The 18,157-nt window shown below is 44.8% G+C and overlaps 1 protein-coding gene across 4 annotated transcripts in view; it reads left to right on the top strand.

Annotated features, from left to right (window-relative positions):
- Window positions 1-18,157, top strand: part of PTK2B (protein tyrosine kinase 2 beta) — a 236,739-nt gene that overhangs the window by 107,739 nt on the left and 110,843 nt on the right. For all 4 annotated transcript variants that reach the window (XM_077489230.1, XM_077489227.1, XM_077489229.1 and 1 more), the window contains one exon: window positions 12,668-12,904. In XM_077489230.1, the coding sequence (XP_077345356.1) occupies window positions 12,716-12,904 (189 nt within the window). In that variant the 5' untranslated portion in view covers window positions 12,668-12,715. The remainder of the gene's footprint in view (window positions 1-12,667; window positions 12,905-18,157) is intronic.

Raw genomic sequence — 18,157 nt, 5'->3', positions numbered from 1 at the left:
CCCACAATCTGCCTCAAAGGTGCTGCGACCCAGTGCCGCCCATCAGTGCCCAGCAGTGCCGCCCATCAGTGCCCAGCAGTGCCGCCCATCAGTGCCCAGCAGTGCCACCTATCAGAGCCACCTATCAGTGCCACCTATCAGTGCCCATCAGTCCCATCTATCAGTGGTACCTATCAGTGCCCATCCGTGCCACCCATCCGTGCCACTTATCCGTGCCACCCATCCATGCCATCTTATCTGTGCCCATCTTTGCCCATCAGTGCCGCCTTATCTGTGCCCATCGGTGCCGCCTTATCTGTGCCTATTAGTGCCGCCTTAACTATGCCTATCAGTGCCCACCAGTGCAGCCCATCAGTGCCCACCAATGCAGCCCATCAGTGCCCACCAATGCAGCCCATCAGTGCCCACCAATGCAGCCATCAGTGCCGCCTAATCAGCGCACTTCAATGAAGGAGAAAAATGACCCGTTTGCAAAATTTTATAACAAACTATTAAAACATGATTTTTTTTTATTATTTTTTTGCATCTTTTTTTGTTTGTTTAGCAAAAAATAAAACTCCGAGCTGTAACTAAATACCACCAAAAGAAAGCTCTATTTGTGGGAAAAAAATGATAAAAATTTCATTTGGGTACAGTGTTGTATGCCCGCGCAATTGTCATTCAAAGTGCATCAGCGCTGAAAGCTGAAAATTGGTCTGGGACTGAGGGGGGTTTAAGTGCCCAGTAAGCAAGTGGTTAAAGTGAAACAATAAAAGTGTAATATTCCTTTGAATTTCGTAGCTGGGGGGTATCTATAGTATGCCTGTGAAGGGGCGCATGTTTCTGGTGCTTAGAACTGTCTCTGCACAAAGTGTCATTTGTGCAGGAAAAAAAAGTCTTTTAAAATCACTTGCGGCTATTGTCGGGTCCAGTAATACAGAGAACACTCAATGAGTGTTCTCTGCATTAGCCGACAATTCATTCATTCATTGATAAAAAAAAAAGCGTGGGGGTTCCCCTAAATTCAATTACCAAGCCCTTCAGGTCTGACATGGATATTAAGGGGAACCCCGTGTCAAATAAAAAAAAAAAATTGACGTGGGGGTCCCCCTAAATATCCATAACCAGACCCTTCAGGTCTGATATGGATATTAAGGGGAACCCCGCATCAACCCCGCCCCCTCTGATGTAACGTAAACATGCGTTACATCAGAGGGGGCGGTGTCACCCACATGTCACTGGGGAACCCCTGGCTTCCCTCTCCAGCGTCAGAGGGGCGGGGTCAGGTGACGGGTGGCCCCGCCCTCCTAATATAAGAAACATCAGCGCTGGGATCTCTGCAGTGTCTCCGGAGTGGAGACAGAAGAAGGATGTATGGACAGCGCTGGACTGAGAGATCCCCCGTCGCTGGATATGATCATCCATCGCTGGACCCCGGAGACCCGTCGCTGGATAGCAAGAGTGGATTAGCACCGCTGGAATTTATTTTTTATTTTTTTTATTTTTAATAAAGGAATTTTTCAAAAGTGTGTTTGTCTTATTTAACCATTTTGACACTTTCTTTGTGAAATGGTAGGGGTACTTTTGTACCCCCTTACCATTTCAAACAGGGGGGGCCGGGATCTGGGGGTCCCCTTGTTAAAGGGGGCTTCCAGATTCTGATAAGCCCCCCGCCCGCAGACCCTCACAACCAACGGCCAGGGTTGTGAGGATGAGGCCCTTAGCCCTCATCAACATGGGGACAAGGTGCTTTGAGGGGTCACAGACCCCCAAAGCATCCTCCCAATGTTGAGGGTATGTGGCCTGGTACGGTTCAGGAGGGAGGGGGGCCGCTCTCTCGTCCCCCCCTCTTTTCCTGCGGCCTGCCAGGTTGCTCGGATAAAGGGTCTGATATGGATTTTTAGGGGGACCCCCACGTCAATTTTTTTTAAAATTTGATGCGGGGTTCCCCTTAATATCCATATCAGACCTGAAGGGTCTGGTTATGGATATTTAGGGGGACCCCCACGTCAATTTTTTTTTAAATTTGACACGGGGTTCCCCTTAATATCCATGTCAGACCTGAAGGGCCTGGTAATTGAATTTAGGGGAACCCCCACGCTTTTTTTTTTTTTTTTTATTTTTTTTTATCAATGAATGAATGAATTGTCGGCTAATGCAGAGAACACTCATTGAGTATTACGGGACCCGACAATAGCCGCAAGTGATTTTAAAAGACTTTTTTTCCTGCACAAATGACACTTTGTGCAGGGACAGTTCTAAGCACCAGAAACATGCGCCCCTTCACAGGCATACTATAGATACCCCCCAGCTACGAAATTTAAAAGAATATTACACTTTTATTGTTTCACTTTAATCATTATTAAAATCACTGCTCCTGAAAAAACGTCCGTTTTTAAAACTTTTTTTTGCATTGATCCATGTCCCCTGGGGCAGGACCCGGGTCCCCAAACACTTTTTAGGACAGTAACCTGCATATTACCCTTTAAAATGAGCACTTTAGATTGTGAACGTTCGAGTCCCATAGACTTTAATAGGGTTCTAAAGTTCACACGAAGTTTAGGTCTGTTCGCAGGTTCTGGTGCGAACCGAACAGTGGGGTGTTCGGCTCAACCCTACAGATTTAGATTGACATGACTAACAAATTAAAGCTGAACTCGTTTGAAACAGTTACAGCAACATATTTTTTTCTTTTTTGGGTTAAAGGTTTTATAAAAACGAGTAAAATTTGACCATTGTAAGCATCCCTGTAAGTGTTAATTGGTTTGTCTCAACGCTCTACCTGCCATTTTTGCTGGACCAAATGAACTATTAAAGTAAGATGAAAAATTACTTGCTTCCTGGCTGGATCACCAGATTAAAATAAAAGAAAAACAACCTTAACAAAAAGAAAACGAATGCAGCCACCACATAAGAATTGATAAGCTGCAATATAATAAATCTTGTGGTTGGGTTTCGTAGCGTTTTAAAAAGAGACCTTGTCAGTTCAATTAATACAATCCTAATGCCACTTCCCTCCTGCTTCTCCTGCATTCCAGCATGGTAGCCTCCATCAGACTCTTCAGCATTCAACACTTCCAGGAGAAAAGGATACCTTTGTCTCCCACCGATGTGGTTGCATTCACAGACCCCTATGTTGCTACGGGCATCATTATTGTTGAATGCTAAGGAGTCTGACGGAAGCTGCAACACTTGAACAGACAAAAGTAGGAGAAATGGACTGATGGATTAGCAGAATACCTCCTTTAACAAGACCTACTGGTTGGATTTTTTTTTCCATTGAAGTGACAGGGTTTCTTTAAAGTGGTTGTAAACCTCAGTCATGATATCTGAAAGCACTTATATCTGTAGTGTTTACTTGTCTATCTCCAAAGCTCCAAGTGTTGTTTCTCTCTGGCGCTTCCTTCCTTAGTTATCAGCATGTGTCACTTCTGACAAATTGTCCTGACACATGAGCTACATTTGTGAGGGAGGAGGGAGCTCAGCACACAGCTTGTTCCTGTGCCCTGTGTGGAGGGGGGTGTGTCCCTTCCCTCCAATCAGCTCTCACACAGTGTATAAGAGGTGTAACTGCAGCTCTCCGCCCTCTCCTCTCTACTTCTCACAGATGAAGAAGGATTTTATCACAAATCTGCACTTTTGAAAGAATGTAGAGAAGAGATGGCTGCAGATAAACATGTAAAACGTATGTAGGAGGATTTGTTTCATCTCTGTGTATCACCTGAGGCTGTTCACCTAACTGGGTATATGAGAGGGTTTACAGTCACTTTAACTGATCCAGTTTAGTAGGCTTTGAGATGCTAACTTTTTGCCTTCAATAGGCATGGAAAGAAAGTATCTTGTGAAAGAGAAGATGTCTTCTGGAAGAGAAGGTGTCTTCTGGAAGAGAAGGTGTCCTCTGGAAGAAAAAGTGTCTTCTGTAAGAGAAGTTGTCCTTTGCCAGAGAAGATGTCTTGTGGAGAAGAAGGTATCTTCTGGAATAGAAGTGGTCTCCTGCAAGACAATGTGTCTTCTGGTCTTCTGCAAGAGAAGGTGTCTTCTAGAATAGTAGGTGTCTCCTGCAAGAGAAGGAGTCTCCTGCAAGAGAAGGTGTATTTTGCAAGAGAATATGTCTCCTGCAAAGAGAAGGTGTCTCCTGCAAGAGAATGTGTCTTGTGGAGAAGGTGTCTTCAGGAATAGAAGCTGTCTCCTGCAAGACAAGGTGTCTTCTGGTCTCCTGGGAGAGAAGGTTGTCTTCTGCAAGACAAGGTGTCTTCTGGAAGAGAAGGTGTCTTCTGCAAGAGAAGCTGCCTTCTGCAAGAGAAGGTGTCTTCTGAAATAGAAGGTGTCTTCTGCAAGAGAAGCTGTCTCCTGTAAGAGAAGCTGTCTCCTGTAAGAGAAGGTGTCTTCTGGAAGAGAAGGTGTCTTCTGGAAGAGATGGTGTCTTCTGAAATAGAAGCTGTCTTCTGAAAAAGAAGGTGTCTTCTGCAAGAGAAGCCGTCTCCTGTAAGAGAAGGCGTCTTCCGAAATAGAAGCTGTCTTCTGCAAGAGAAGGTGTCTCCTGCAAGAGAAGGTGTCTTTTAGAAAAGTAGGTGTCTCCTGCAAGAGAAGGAGTCTCCTGCAAGAGAAGGTGTATTTTGCAAGAGAAAGAGCCTCCTGCAAGAGAAGGTGTATTTTGCAAGAGAATGTGTCTCGTGCAAGTCAAGGTGTCTCCTGCAAGACAAGGTTGTCTTCTGGAAGAGAAGGTGGCTTGTGCAAGAGAAGCTGCCTTGTGCAAGAGAAGGTGTCTTCTTAAATAGAAGGTGTCTTCTGCAAGAGAAGCTGTCTCCTGTAAGAGAAGGTGGCTTGTACAAGAGAAGCTGTCTTCTGGAATAGAAGCTGTCTTCTGAAAGAGAAGGTGTCTTCTGCAAGAGAAGCTGTCTCCTGTAAGAGAAGGTGGCTTGTACAAGAGAAGCTGTCTTCTGGAATAGAAGCTGTCTTCTGAAAGAGAAGGTGTCTTCTGCAAGAGAAGCTGTCTCCTGTAAGAGAAGCTGTCTCCTGAAAGAGAAGGTGTCTCCTGAAAGAGAAGGAGTCTCCTGCAAGAGAAGGTGTCTTCTGCAAGAGAAGCTGTCTTCTGAAAGAGAAGGTGTCTTCTGCAAGAGAAGCTGTTTTCTTAAAGAGAAGCTGTCTCCTGTAAGAGAAGCTGTCTCCTGTAAGAGAAGCTGTCTCCTGTAAGAGAAGCTGTCTTCTGAAAGAGAAGGTGTCTCCTACAAGAGAAGGTGTCTTCTGCAAAAGAAGGTGTCTTCTGGAAATCCATAGTCTGCAGCTTGGCATTGTCCACTTTTCTAAAAACTGCAATGCAGAACAAGAGCAGCACCAAGACACCCAGAAGAAGTGAACTCATACCTTGCGATTTATTTATATCCCAATTATGATTCCAAGTATGTTTTTGCCCAGAAGGCAGTAACTGCAAATCCAGCTTTTCAACACTTAATTTTTTTTATCTGCATGCCATAAGCTGGTAACTGAGAAGGGAGTGTCATTTTTTAAAATGAATTTCTTTTATTTTTTGTTCTTGGCAAATGTTCTAATGGTATAAAATGTGGATTTATCAAGTCTTGTGCCTTGTTGCAGTATTGCTCTTGACTATATATAGCAATGTGAAGAAAAACAGAAGTATTGACAGCTTGGCTGTGCAGACTGAAATAAACATATACGCTCTTTTTGCATCACTTTCAGCTGTTACTTTTTGCCCATCCGGGCCTTAATCGATAAAGAGTACAAATTCTTAAAGCAAACCGCTAAATCCACAGATAAGGTACATATAAGGTGCTCTTGTACCTGCCAAAGTATTTGTGTATCTGTCCATCCTGTTCTGAGATGAACACAGCCCAGCCACAGAGCAAGGCCCCATCTTGCAAGTCGGGGGGGCCCGAAACTTTTCTGCTGCAGATTTTTCTTTTACTTGCAGGAACTCCTTCTCACAAGAGTTGAGTAAAATGTCATTTTGTAACGTTTCCATGAAGTTAAAAATAGTAAACGATGTGATTATTGTGGCGTGCATTATGCATGGTGCAACACAAGGCAGCTGGTGTGAGCGAGCCCTAAAGAAATGTTTTATTTGCTGTCCTGTCCTGGTGACAACCACAGAACCCATTTCCTGTGAGGGTGTCAGAGGGAGAGAAAATGAAGAAAAATCCCCTGAAAGGGGCCATTGACAGATATAAAAGTGCTTTAGGTGTAGGGTAGAGTGATAATGGTCTTTGTACATGTCCACTACATATGCAGTGTATATACAGTATCTCACAAAAGTGACTACACTCCTCACATTTTTGTAAATATTTTATTGTATCTTTTCATGTGACAACACTGAAGAAATGACACTTTGCTACAATGCTACAAAGTAGTGAGTGTACAGCTTGTATAACAGTGTAAATTTGCTGTCCTCTCAAAATAACTCAACACACAGCCATTAATGTCTAAACCGCTGGCAACAAAAGTGAGTACACCCCTAAGTGAAAATGTCCAAATTGGGCCCAATTAGCCATTTTCCCTCCTTGGTGTCATGTGATTCGTTAGTGTTACAAGGTCTCAGGTGTGAATGGGGAGCAGGTGTGTTAAATTTGGTGTTATCGCTCTCACTCTCTCATACTGGTCACTGGAAGTTCAACATGGCACCTCATGGCAAAGTACTTTCTGAAGATCTGAAAAAAGAATTGTTGCTCTACATAAAGATGGCCTAGGCCAGGGATCCTCAGACTACGGCCCTCCAGCTGTTGTGAAACTACACATCCCATGAGGCATTGTAAAACTCTGACATTCACAGACATGACTAGGCATGATGGGAATTGTAGTTCCTGAACAACTGGAGGGCCATAGTTTGAAGACCCATGGCCTAGGCTATAAGAAGATTGCCAAGACCCTGAAACTGAGCTGCAGCACGATGGTCAAGACCATACAGCAGTTTACCAGGACAGGTTCCACTCAGAACAGGCCTCGCCATGGTCAACCAAAGAAGTTGAGGGCACGTGCTCAGCGTCATATCCAGAGGTTGTCTTTGGGAAATAGACGTATGAGTGCTGCCAGCATTTCTGCAGAGGTTGAAGGGGTGGGGGGTCAGCCTGTCAGTGCTCAGACCATACGCCGCACACTGCATCAACTTCGTCTGCGTGACTGTCGTCCCAGAAGGAAGCCTCTTCTAAAGATGATGCACAAGAAATCCCTCAAACAGTTTGCTGAAGACAAGCAAACTAAGGACATGGAATTCTGGAACCATGTCCTGTGGTCTGATGAGATCAAGATAAACATATTTGGTTCAGATGGTGTCAAGCGTGTGTGGCGGCAGCCAGGTGAGGAGTACAAAGACAAGTGTGTGTTGCCTACAGTCAAGCATGGTGGTGGAAGTGTAATGGTCTGGGGCTGCATGAGTGCTGCCGGCACTGGGGAGCTACAGTTCACTGAGGGAACCATGAATGCCAACATGTACTGTGACATACTGAAGCAGAGCATGATCACCTCCCTTCAGAGAGTGGACTGCAGGGTAGTACTCCAACATGATAAGGACCCCAAACACACCTCCAAGGTGACCACTGCCTTGCTAAAGAAGCTGGGGGTAAAGGTGATGGACTGGCCAAGTTATTTTGAGGGGACAGCAAATTTACACTGTTATACAAGCTGTACACTCACTACTTTACATTGCAGCAAAGTGTAATTTCTTCAGTGCTGTCACATGAAAAGATAGAATAAACTATTTACAAAAATGTGAGGGGTCTACTGAATTTTGTGAGATACTGTGTATATATATATATGTATGTATATATATATATATATATATATATACACCAAAAATATGTCTGTGGCTGCAGTAGATGGAGACTAGTTTCATTCTTAATGTCTGAAGTGTGGTAAGCCACAGCTGAAACATGGAGTGTGGTAATGATGAAAATGAAATAATCAAATTAGCCCCATCGGCTACATACACCAAAGGAAGTCAGCTGATCTACTATAGTCAATTAGGTAATTCAAAGTCGATCTTCAAAAAGTGTTAGAATTTCTGTTAGATTTTTTTTTGTTTCACCGGAGATACAATATTGGTACGAAAATCTTTTTAATGATTCAGTTTGGTGATGTCGAGAAAATTGGTCAAGTAGATCATCAATGTAGCACAGACCCTATGACTGGTCCTGCTATCTTCATCACGTTTATCTTTTCCAGCAGCATCCACACCTCTGGCTCAATAGGTAGTCTAGCTGTTGCCTTCTTAATGTTTATTGTGGTATAACTTGGATAGGGCAAAAGGAGTGGTGGGATACTCTAGAATATTAAGCAGTAGTAAGAGGACGCCCTTTTCTTCTGCAGCTACTCCTTAGAAAAGTCCCTTAGAAATAGAACCAAGAATGGACAGCATTGGGACACCATAAGCAAGGTCCCAGGCCAGGTGAGCCTCAGGAGGTAAACAGCAGCAGCATTCACCCAGATCCTGCTCTCAGGGCTGTAGTCACAAGTCCTTGGGTACTTGGATGCCTCCCTCAGAGATTGTCAGACAGTTTCTTGGTGGACTTTCCTGACTGGATCCCATGTGAAATTTGCCTTCCTCTGCTTGAACTGTCCCTGAAAATAGGGGCTCGAGCTGGGTTGCCTAAAATGATGGCAGCCATCCAGGCTGGGTGCTTCTCATACTGGTCTACTCAAGCCTTAGGCTATTTATGTGATCTGCAGCCACCTACTAGGCAGGCCTCCCCTGGGATTGTCTGAGACCCCATAAATATCCAAGCTACTCATTTGACCTGCTCCACTCCTATGTCCTGGTGCTTTCTAGAAAGCAGGGAGAAGCAATCAAGCCTGCAGTTTGTGGGACCCTGATCAGTCTAGAGCAATCAGCAACTGCTCCACTGATTACAGAGGAGCACAGAAAGAACTAAATTTACCTGACAGCCTAGCACTGAATTAGGAGGGTGCTGTATCAGTAAACCGCTTTCTGGTAGAACATTGATTAGAAGGCATCCGGGTAGAGCATTATAAGGGGGGGTGACCACAGTATCAGTAAGCAAATGTCTGGCTGGAAGATCATTTGGGAGAAGTAGATAAGGAGATATCTAGTAGAACATCAACTAAGGGTTGTTCAGGTAGAGCATTAGATGGGCAATGGCCAGGTACATTATTAGTAGGATGTCAAGGTTGAAGATCAGTTTGAAGATGTACAATGAAAAATTGGTCTGGAAATATCCAAGTAGAACATTGATTACTGGGTGTCCAGGCAGATCATTATATGGAAGATGCTCATATACAATATTAGGGGATGTCCAAGTAAGATCAGTTTGGAAAAGATAATCAATAAGCAGTGCCCAGGTAGAGGTTAGATGGGAGATTTCAGGTGCAATATAATAATGGTATGACTAGATTGAAGATTGTTCTGGAGGGGTAGACCATCAATAAGTAGCTGCTTGATAAAACATTGATTAGCGGTTGTCCAGTGATTACATCCGAACATTTCCCATCTAGTGCTCTATCAGTAAGAAAATGCTCAGCTAGAACGTTAGCTTGGAGAAGATAATCAATAAGGAGATGCCTGGTAGACAATTCATTAGGGGTGTCCAGGTATAGCAGGAGATGGCAGATGCCTAGTGAAAATATTAGCAAGCAAATGTCTAGGTAGAAGATCAGCCTGGTGAAGTAGACAATCAATAATGTGATGTGAAGATCATCAATAAGGTGAATAAATAAAAAAAAGTTACTCTACGCAGAGGAAAATTGTAAAACACAACTGCCAGCACACAATTTTGTGATATCAAATTTTCAGAAAATAAAATATACAAAGTACAGCGCTATATAAACTTATTAAACATAAAGTATAAAGTGCATATGTGACCCTAAGCAAAGTGCAAATAGCACAAAAAAATCATACATAAATACCAAAATTCAAATGTTCAAAAGAGATGACCAAGACCATACAGAGGTTTAACAGGACAGGTTCTACTCAGAACAGGCCTCACCATAGTCGACCAAAGAAGTTGAGGGCACGTGCTCAGCATCATATCCAGAGGTTGTCTTTGGGAAATAGACGTATGAGTGCTGCCAGCATTGCTGCAGAGTTTGAAGGGGTGGGGGGTCAGCCTGTCAGTGCTCAGACCATACGCCGCACACTGCATCACATTGGTCTGCATGGCTGTCGTCCCAGAAGGAAGCCATGCACAAGAAAGCCTGCAAACAGTTTTCTGAAGACAAGCAGATTAAGGATATGGATTACTGGAACCATATTCTGTGGTCTGATAAGACCAAGATAAACTTATTTGGTTCAGATGTGTCAAGCGTGTGTGGTGGCAACCAGGTGAGGAGTGCAAAGACAAGTGTGTCTTGCCTACAGTCAAGCATGATGGTGGGAGTGTCATGGACTGGGGCTGCATGAGTGCTGCCGGCACTGGGGAGCTACAGTTCATTAAGGGAACCATGAATGCCAACATGTACTGTGACATACTGAAGCAGAACATGATCTCCTCCCTTCGGAGACTGAGCCGCAGGGCAGTATTCCAATATGATAACGAACACACTTCCAAGATGACCACTGCCTTACTAAAGAAGCTGAGGGTGAAGGTGATGGACTGGCCAAGCATGTCTCCAGACCTAAACCCTTTTCAGTATCTGTGGGGCATCCTCAAACGGAAGGTGGAGGAGCACAAGGTCTCTAATATCCACCAGCTCCGTGATGTCATCATGGAGGAGTAGAAGAGGACTCCAGTGGCAACCTGTAAAGCTCTGGTGAACTCCATGCCCAAGAGGGTTAAGGCAGTGCTGGAAAATAATGGTGGCCACACATAATATTGACATTTTGAGCCCAATTTGGACATTTTCACTTAGCGGTGTACTCACTTTTGTTGCCAGCGGTTTAGACAGTAATGGCTGTGTGTTGAGTTATTTTGAGGGGACAGCACTCACTACTTTACATTGTAGTAAAGTGTTATTTCTTCAGTGTTGTCACATGAAAAGATTGAATAACATATTTACAAAAATGTGAGGGGTGTACTCACTTTTGTGAGATACTGTTTATATATAACTGTGTAAAAACACAGTGTCCCAATGTTATAATACAAATAAATATAAATCTTCTCAGTGCAATAGAACCTCTTCCCAATATGGACATTTCACCACGTATACATGCTCCACTTCCCCACGCAAGTAAAGCAAATATGTACCCCTTACCAGTCAGCGTGAAGTGGGGCATTCTAAACATAAATTGTCAATATCGCTGTTTATACTTTAAAAGTGACCATCCGCCATCCAGTAAGGCAAAATATTCCAACATAAGTAGCAACACCATGTGAGAAGCGAGATCACAAGCCGCACTAGATGATGTGAACCATTTAGTTTAAAAATGGTCAGCAGTGCTTTAAATATGTACTCCCAATCAGCACCCAGGATCACGGCTCCTCAATCAACACCATTAATGACCAGCCAGCCAATCCCCCCGACGATGTAATTTCCTGACGAAATGTGTTTGGTGTGGTTTAGACGTGACGTCATCACGCTGCACTTTGTATATTTTATCAATAAGGCGAAGTCTGATGGAACATAATTAGGGATGTGCAGGTAGAGTTTATATGCTGTCATGGTTATGCAATAGAGTTCGTCTGCTTACCTGTCTCCATGTGTTCATTTCTAGTGACCAGCCGACCCTCACCTGACTGCTTTTATAATCCATCCTCTGGCATGGCTCCACCCTAGCTCCTATCAGAGAACTCTATATTAACCTGTGCACTGCAGGCCAATCCTGCTGATCAACCTTTGTGTGTTAGCTTCCTGTTACCTGCCGTGTGCTCTGCTGTTATTCCGTTACCGACTTTGGCGTGTCCTTGACCATCCCTGTTTGCCTGTGATCCTGACCTTTTGGCGTGTCCCTGACTATTCCTGTCTGCTTGTGGCCCCGACCTTGGCTTTGTCCCTCACCATCCCTATCCTCCTGTTGCCTACTGTGGGTGTGAGCTGGGAGACCCTGGGGGTCGCGACCTGGAGCCAGTTGCAGCCAAGTCCATCCTCACCACTCGAGGCTCTGGTAAACACCTGCTGGCTCTTAGACTCCACGCCCCAGGGAATCTTACGCTCTAACCCTGGTGGGATCAATCTTGGTGTTCTGGCATCCCTGCCTTCCTATCACCTTGACCCCATCCGCAGCAGTCAGCCGTAGGGTCCACAACCTTGCGGTGCACTCCTGATCCCTACGGTGTGCATCTGTCACCTGGCATCAAGGTGACCTGACATATGCTGGATGGATACAATATCTGTTAATGTTTAGATGTCTAGTTAGAAGATATGTACAGAGAAGTAGACCACCAGTAAGGAGATCCCTGGTTGAACATCAATTAGGGCAGGGGTCATCAACCCTGTCCTCAGGGCCCACTAACAGGCCAGGTTTGCAAGATAACTGAAATACATCACAGGTGATATCATTTGCTGCTCAGTGATTGCAGTATTCTAGTCTGCATCCCCCCAAGGTAATACATAAAACCTGGCCTGTTAGTGGGCCCTGAGGATAGGGTTGATGACCACTGAATTAGGGGTTGCCCCAGAAGTGAGTAGAGATGTCTAGGCTGGGTCACCGTATAGGTCAGTGTTCTCCTTGTCTTCTCATTGCTTTGGTTTTTCCAAAATTTTTACCAAAATTAAAATAATTTCAACTGTCTTCATTGATCACACGGTTGCTCCATGATGTCTAACTAGATACTATTGCAATCTACAGATATGTGATGCCTTCATCCTAGTTATCCTCTGAATTCTCGGTGCCAGGATGTCGCTGGACCCTATAAACCGATCACGGGGAGGAACCTTTAGGTCCGATGGACCCACAGAGCTACCGCTCGATGGAGAGATCAGTAAAGAAGAGATGCGTATCCTTAAGGTGTGCTTTCATAGCAACAGCAACAACCTGATGAAGAACTTCAAGCTGGTCAAGTGCAGCATATACACCGAGATTCGGGTAAGAAAGCATCTGAGCTTTGATGATGTTGAATGGGATCAAGCCCCCCAAAACTGTTTTTTTTTCAGGTAGTGATGGATGATGTCCACTAAATGACCCGTATCATTTTCAGCAGTGTTATCTCTCTGGTGTTAATCTTACTGTGGTGTCTCACTTTTCCTGTTGTATTCCCTGATATAATAATTGTTGGTTGATTTTGAGCCAAGTTGGGTTAGAACCTCAACTTTTCATTACTATCTGTGTTTTCATCTTGGCTACTACTCCTCATTTCCAGTCTATGGAACGATTGTCAGACAGAACAGGAAGTGAGGAGAAATCTGACTTCCCCCTTTTTTTTTTTGGCATGTGTCAAACAGAACAGGAAGTCGGGGGCACCTTTTTGACGGGTGTAAGACAGGCCATGGGGCTGGCACACTACCCACACCTCCAACAGGAAACCACAAAGGAAACCTAATAAACATATTTTGAAAAATATGAAGTTGAAAATGAATCCTTGCCTTGGTACTTAGATTTGGGTTATAAATAAATGAACAACATAAAAAAATAAAAAAATATATACAACGTATGAACTTTGACAAAACTCAAGCCCAACAAACCTTCAACCACTAAATATTGAAAGCGGACCTTCCATGGCAAATAGCGGCTCTGCCTCTTCCTGTTTCAGGCTGACCATGCTAAGCCACATCCTTACAATTATGCAGCAGCATGGAGAGCCTCTCCATGAATGCACTTTTTGGTGACCATTGGCCTCCCGTGCAGGAGGCATGCACTGACTTGAAAAGGCAGCCCAACGACCAATAGAGGGAACTCACATGACAGACTGGCAACGCTTTTGCTAACATCAAGGCAGTGGCTTAGCATTGACAGCCTGCAGTAGGAAGCACTGTTACTGGCAGGATCTCCAGGAAATCAAATTTGCAACAGATTACCAAAAAAAAAAAAAAAATGTTTAACAAAACTGTATACAGGTGTTCCAACCAAGACTACTTTTCAAATATATTTAACCACTTTCACCCCCCGGACCATTTTGCTGGCTTAAGACCAGACCACTTTTTGCGATTTGGCACTGCGTCGCTTTACCTGACATTTGCGCAGTCGTGCGACGTGGCTCCCAAACAAAATTGAGGTTCTTTTTTACCCACAAATAGAGCTTTCTTTTGGTGGTATTTGATCACCCCTGCGGTTTATGTTTTTTGCGCTATAAACAAAAAAAGAGCGACAATTTTGAAAAAAACGCATTATTTTTTACTTTTTTGGTATAATAAATATCCCCCAAAAATATATTTAAAAAAAACATTTTTTTTCCTCAGTTTAGGCTGATACATATTCTTCTACATATTTTTGGTTAAAAAAAAATCTCAATAAGGGATTATTGATTGGTTTGCGCAAAATTTATAGCGTTTTCAAAATAGGGGTAGTTTTATGGCATTTTTATTAATATTTTTTTTTTTTACTAGTAATGGCGGCGATCAGTGATTTTTATTGTGACTGCGACATTATGCCGGACACATCGGACATTTTTGACATATTTTTGGGACCATTGTCATTTATACAGCAATCAGTGCTATACAGATGCACTGATTCCTGTGTAAATGACACAGGCAGTGAAGGGATTAACCAGGGGGTGGCAGTGTAAGGGTTAAGTGTGTCCTAGGGGCGTGTTACTAACTGTGAGGGGCTGGGCTGTGTGTTCGTGAACACTGATCTCTGCTCTAATCACAGGGAGCAGAGATTAGTGTCACTTGTTGCTAGAGAGAACGGGTAGATGCTGTTTACATCGGCATCTCCCTGTTCAGCCGCCCCATGAGACGATCGCAAGTATCCTCGCGGCGATCGAGTCCTTGGGACCCGCGACTGGACTCATGGGGGTCCCAACCAGCGGCGCGCACGCAATGGCAGGGCGGCAATTTCAACTGGACATACCTGTACTCCAGTTTGCCTGCCCGTGCCATTCTGTTGACGTACATCGTCGTGCGCTGGTCGGGAACTGGTTAATTGAATGCTGTAAGTGTGATCCCGGACAAGCCCCCAACTCTTTGCACTCTTCATCTGTAGTAGTGTGTGTGCTATTTTTTTTTCCCCACTCGTGAAGCACAGTATAAGCAAAAAAAATAAAAAAACACATAAGATAAAGATCCTGCCAGGAAAGATCTGAGTCATCCGGATGGATTGTTTGGTATTCATGACTGAACATTCCTTTACTATCTCCACACTCATTGTACCTCCTGATGAGAGATCGTGCTTGGTCTCCCTCTACTCTACTGTGGCCAAATGTATTATGTACTAAAGAGAACTACGTTGTGATAGGGCCAAGGAAAATCGATACGATACAAGAAAAGACAAGGAAATAAGTTCTGGTTAATGTTCGTATATTCGTTTTAATGATTACCGGTAATGTAAATATACAAGCTGTCTCTCAATTCCCCTTCATCTTCAAGCTGGCGGTTACTACTGACCTCTTCAGAGAATCAAATTATTTGGCCTACGATATTCTCATTCGTTACCAATTTAGCACTGCTTCCTCCTCCGCTATCCATCACTTTTATACAGCTTACTGATCCGACACTGCTTCCTCCTCCACTATCTATCACTTTTATACAGCTGACTGATCCGACACTGCTTCCTCCTCCACTATCCATCACTTTTATACAGCTGACTGATCCGACACTGCTTCCTCCTCCGCTATCCGCCACTTTTATACAGCTGACTGATCCGCCACTGCTTCCCCCTCCGCTATCCGCCACTTTTATACAGCTGACTGATCCGGCACTGCTTCCTCCTCCACTATCTGCCACTTTTATACAGCTTACTGATCCGCCACTACTTCCTCCTCCACTATCTGCCACTTTTATACAGCTTACTGATCCGACGCTGCTTCCTCCTCCACTATCCACCAGTTTTATACAGCTGACTGATCCGGCACTGCTTCCTCCTCCACTATCCGTCACTTTTGTACAGCTGACTGATCCGACACTGCTTCCTCCTCCACTGTCCGCCACTTTTATACAGCTTACTGATCCGGCACTGCTTCCTCCTCCACTATCCACCAGTTTTATACAGCTGACTGATCCGGCACTGCTTCCTCCTCCACTATCCGTCACTTTTATACAGCTTACTGATCCGACACTGCTTCCTCCTCCACTATCTGCCACTTTTATACAGCCGACTGATCCGCCACTGCTTCCTCCTCCACTATCCGTCACTTTTGTACAGCTTAGCGATCCGGCACTGCTTCCTCCTCCACTATCCATCACTTTTAGACAGCTGACTGATCCGACACTGCTTCCTCCTCCACTATCCGCCACTTTTGTACAGCTGACTGATCCGACACTGCTTCCTCCTCCGCTATCCATCACTTTTATACAGCTTACTGATCCGCACTGCTTCCTCCTCCAATATCCGTCACTTTTTGACAGCTGACTGATCCAACACTGCTTCCTCCTCCACTATCCGCCACTTTTATACAGCTTACTGATCCAACACTGCTTCCTCCTCCACTATCCACCACTTTTATACAGCTTACTGATCCGGCATTGCTTCCTCCTCCACTATCCACCACTTTTATACAGCTTACTGATCCGGCATTGCTTCCTCCTCCACTATCCATCACTTTTAGACAGCTGACTGATCCGACACTGCTTATTCCTCCACTATCCGTCACTTTTGTATAGCTGACTGATCCGACACTGCTTCCTCCTCCACTATCCGTCACTTTTATACAGCTTACTGATCCGGCACTGCTTCCTCCTCCACTATCTGCCACTTTTATACAGCTTACTGATCCGACACTGCTTCCTCCTCCACTGTCCATCACTTTTATACAGCTGACTGATCCGACACTGCTTCCTCCTCCGCTATCCGCCACTTTTATACAGCTGACTGATCCGCCACTGCTTCCTCCTCCGCTATCCGCCACTTTTATACAGCTGACTGATCCGGCACTGCTTCCTCCTCCACTATCTGCCACTTTTATACAGCTTACTGATCCGCCACTGCTTCCTCCTCCACTATCTGCCACTTTTATACAGCTTACTGATCCGCCACTGCTTCCTCCTCCACTATCCACCAGTTTTATACAGCTGACTGATCCGGCACTGCTTCCTCCTCCACTATCCGTCACTTTTGTACAGCTGACTGATCCGACACTGCTTCCTCCTCCACTGTCCGCCACTTTTATACAGCTTACTGATCCGGCACTGCTTCCTCCTCCACTATCCACCAGTTTTATACAGCTGACTGATCCGGCACTGCTTCCTCCTCCACTATCCGTCACTTTTATACAGCTTACTGATCCGACACTGCTTCCTCCTCCACTATCTGCCACTTTTATACAGCCGACTGATCCGCCACTGCTTCCTCCTCCACTATCCGTCACTTTTGTACAGCTTAGTGATCCGGCACTGCTTCCTCCTCCACTATCCATCACTTTTAGACAGCTGACTGATCCGACACTGCTTCCTCCTCCACTATCCGCCACTTTTGTACAGCTGACTGATCCGACACTGCTTCCTCCTCCGCTATCCATCACTTTTATACAGCTTACTGATCCGCACTGCTTCCTCCTCCAATATCCGTCACTTTTTGACAGCTGACTGATCCAACACTGCTTCCTCCTCCACTATCCGCCACTTTTATACAGCTTACTGATCCAACACTGCTTCCTCCTCCACTATCCACCACTTTTATACAGCTTACTGATCCGGCATTGCTTCCTCCTCCACTATCCATCACTTTTAGACAGCTGACTGATCCGACACTGCTTATTCCTCCACTATCCGTCACTTTTGTATAGCTGACTGATCCGACACTGCTTCCTCCTCCACTATCCGTCACTTTTATACAGCTTACTGATCCGGCACTGCTTCCTCCTCCACTATCTGCCACTTTTATACAGCTTACTGATCCGACACTGCTTCCTCCTCCACTGTCCATCACTTTTATACAGCTGACTGATCCGACACTGCTTCCTCCTCCGCTATCCGCCACTTTTATACAGCTGACTGATCCGCCACTGCTTCCTCCTCCGCTATCCGCCACTTTTATACAGCTGACTGATCCGGCACTGCTTCCTCCTCCACTATCTGCCACTTTTATACAGCTTACTGATCCGCCACTGCTTCCTCCTCCACTATCTGCCACTTTTATACAGCTTACTGATCCGCCACTGCTTCCTCCTCCACTATCCACCAGTTTTATACAGCTGACTGATCCGGCACTGCTTCCTCCTCCACTATCCGTCACTTTTGTACAGCT

Source organism: Lithobates pipiens, unplaced genomic scaffold (genome assembly GCF_037356315.1).
Source record: "Lithobates pipiens isolate NorthernLeopardFrog02 unplaced genomic scaffold, aLitPip1_a1.2 Scaffold_18, whole genome shotgun sequence".
NCBI classification, from domain to species: domain Eukaryota; kingdom Metazoa; phylum Chordata; class Amphibia; order Anura; family Ranidae; genus Lithobates; species Lithobates pipiens.
The sequence above is the reverse complement of the archived record's forward strand: the minus strand, read 5'-3'. Positions and strand labels throughout refer to the sequence as shown.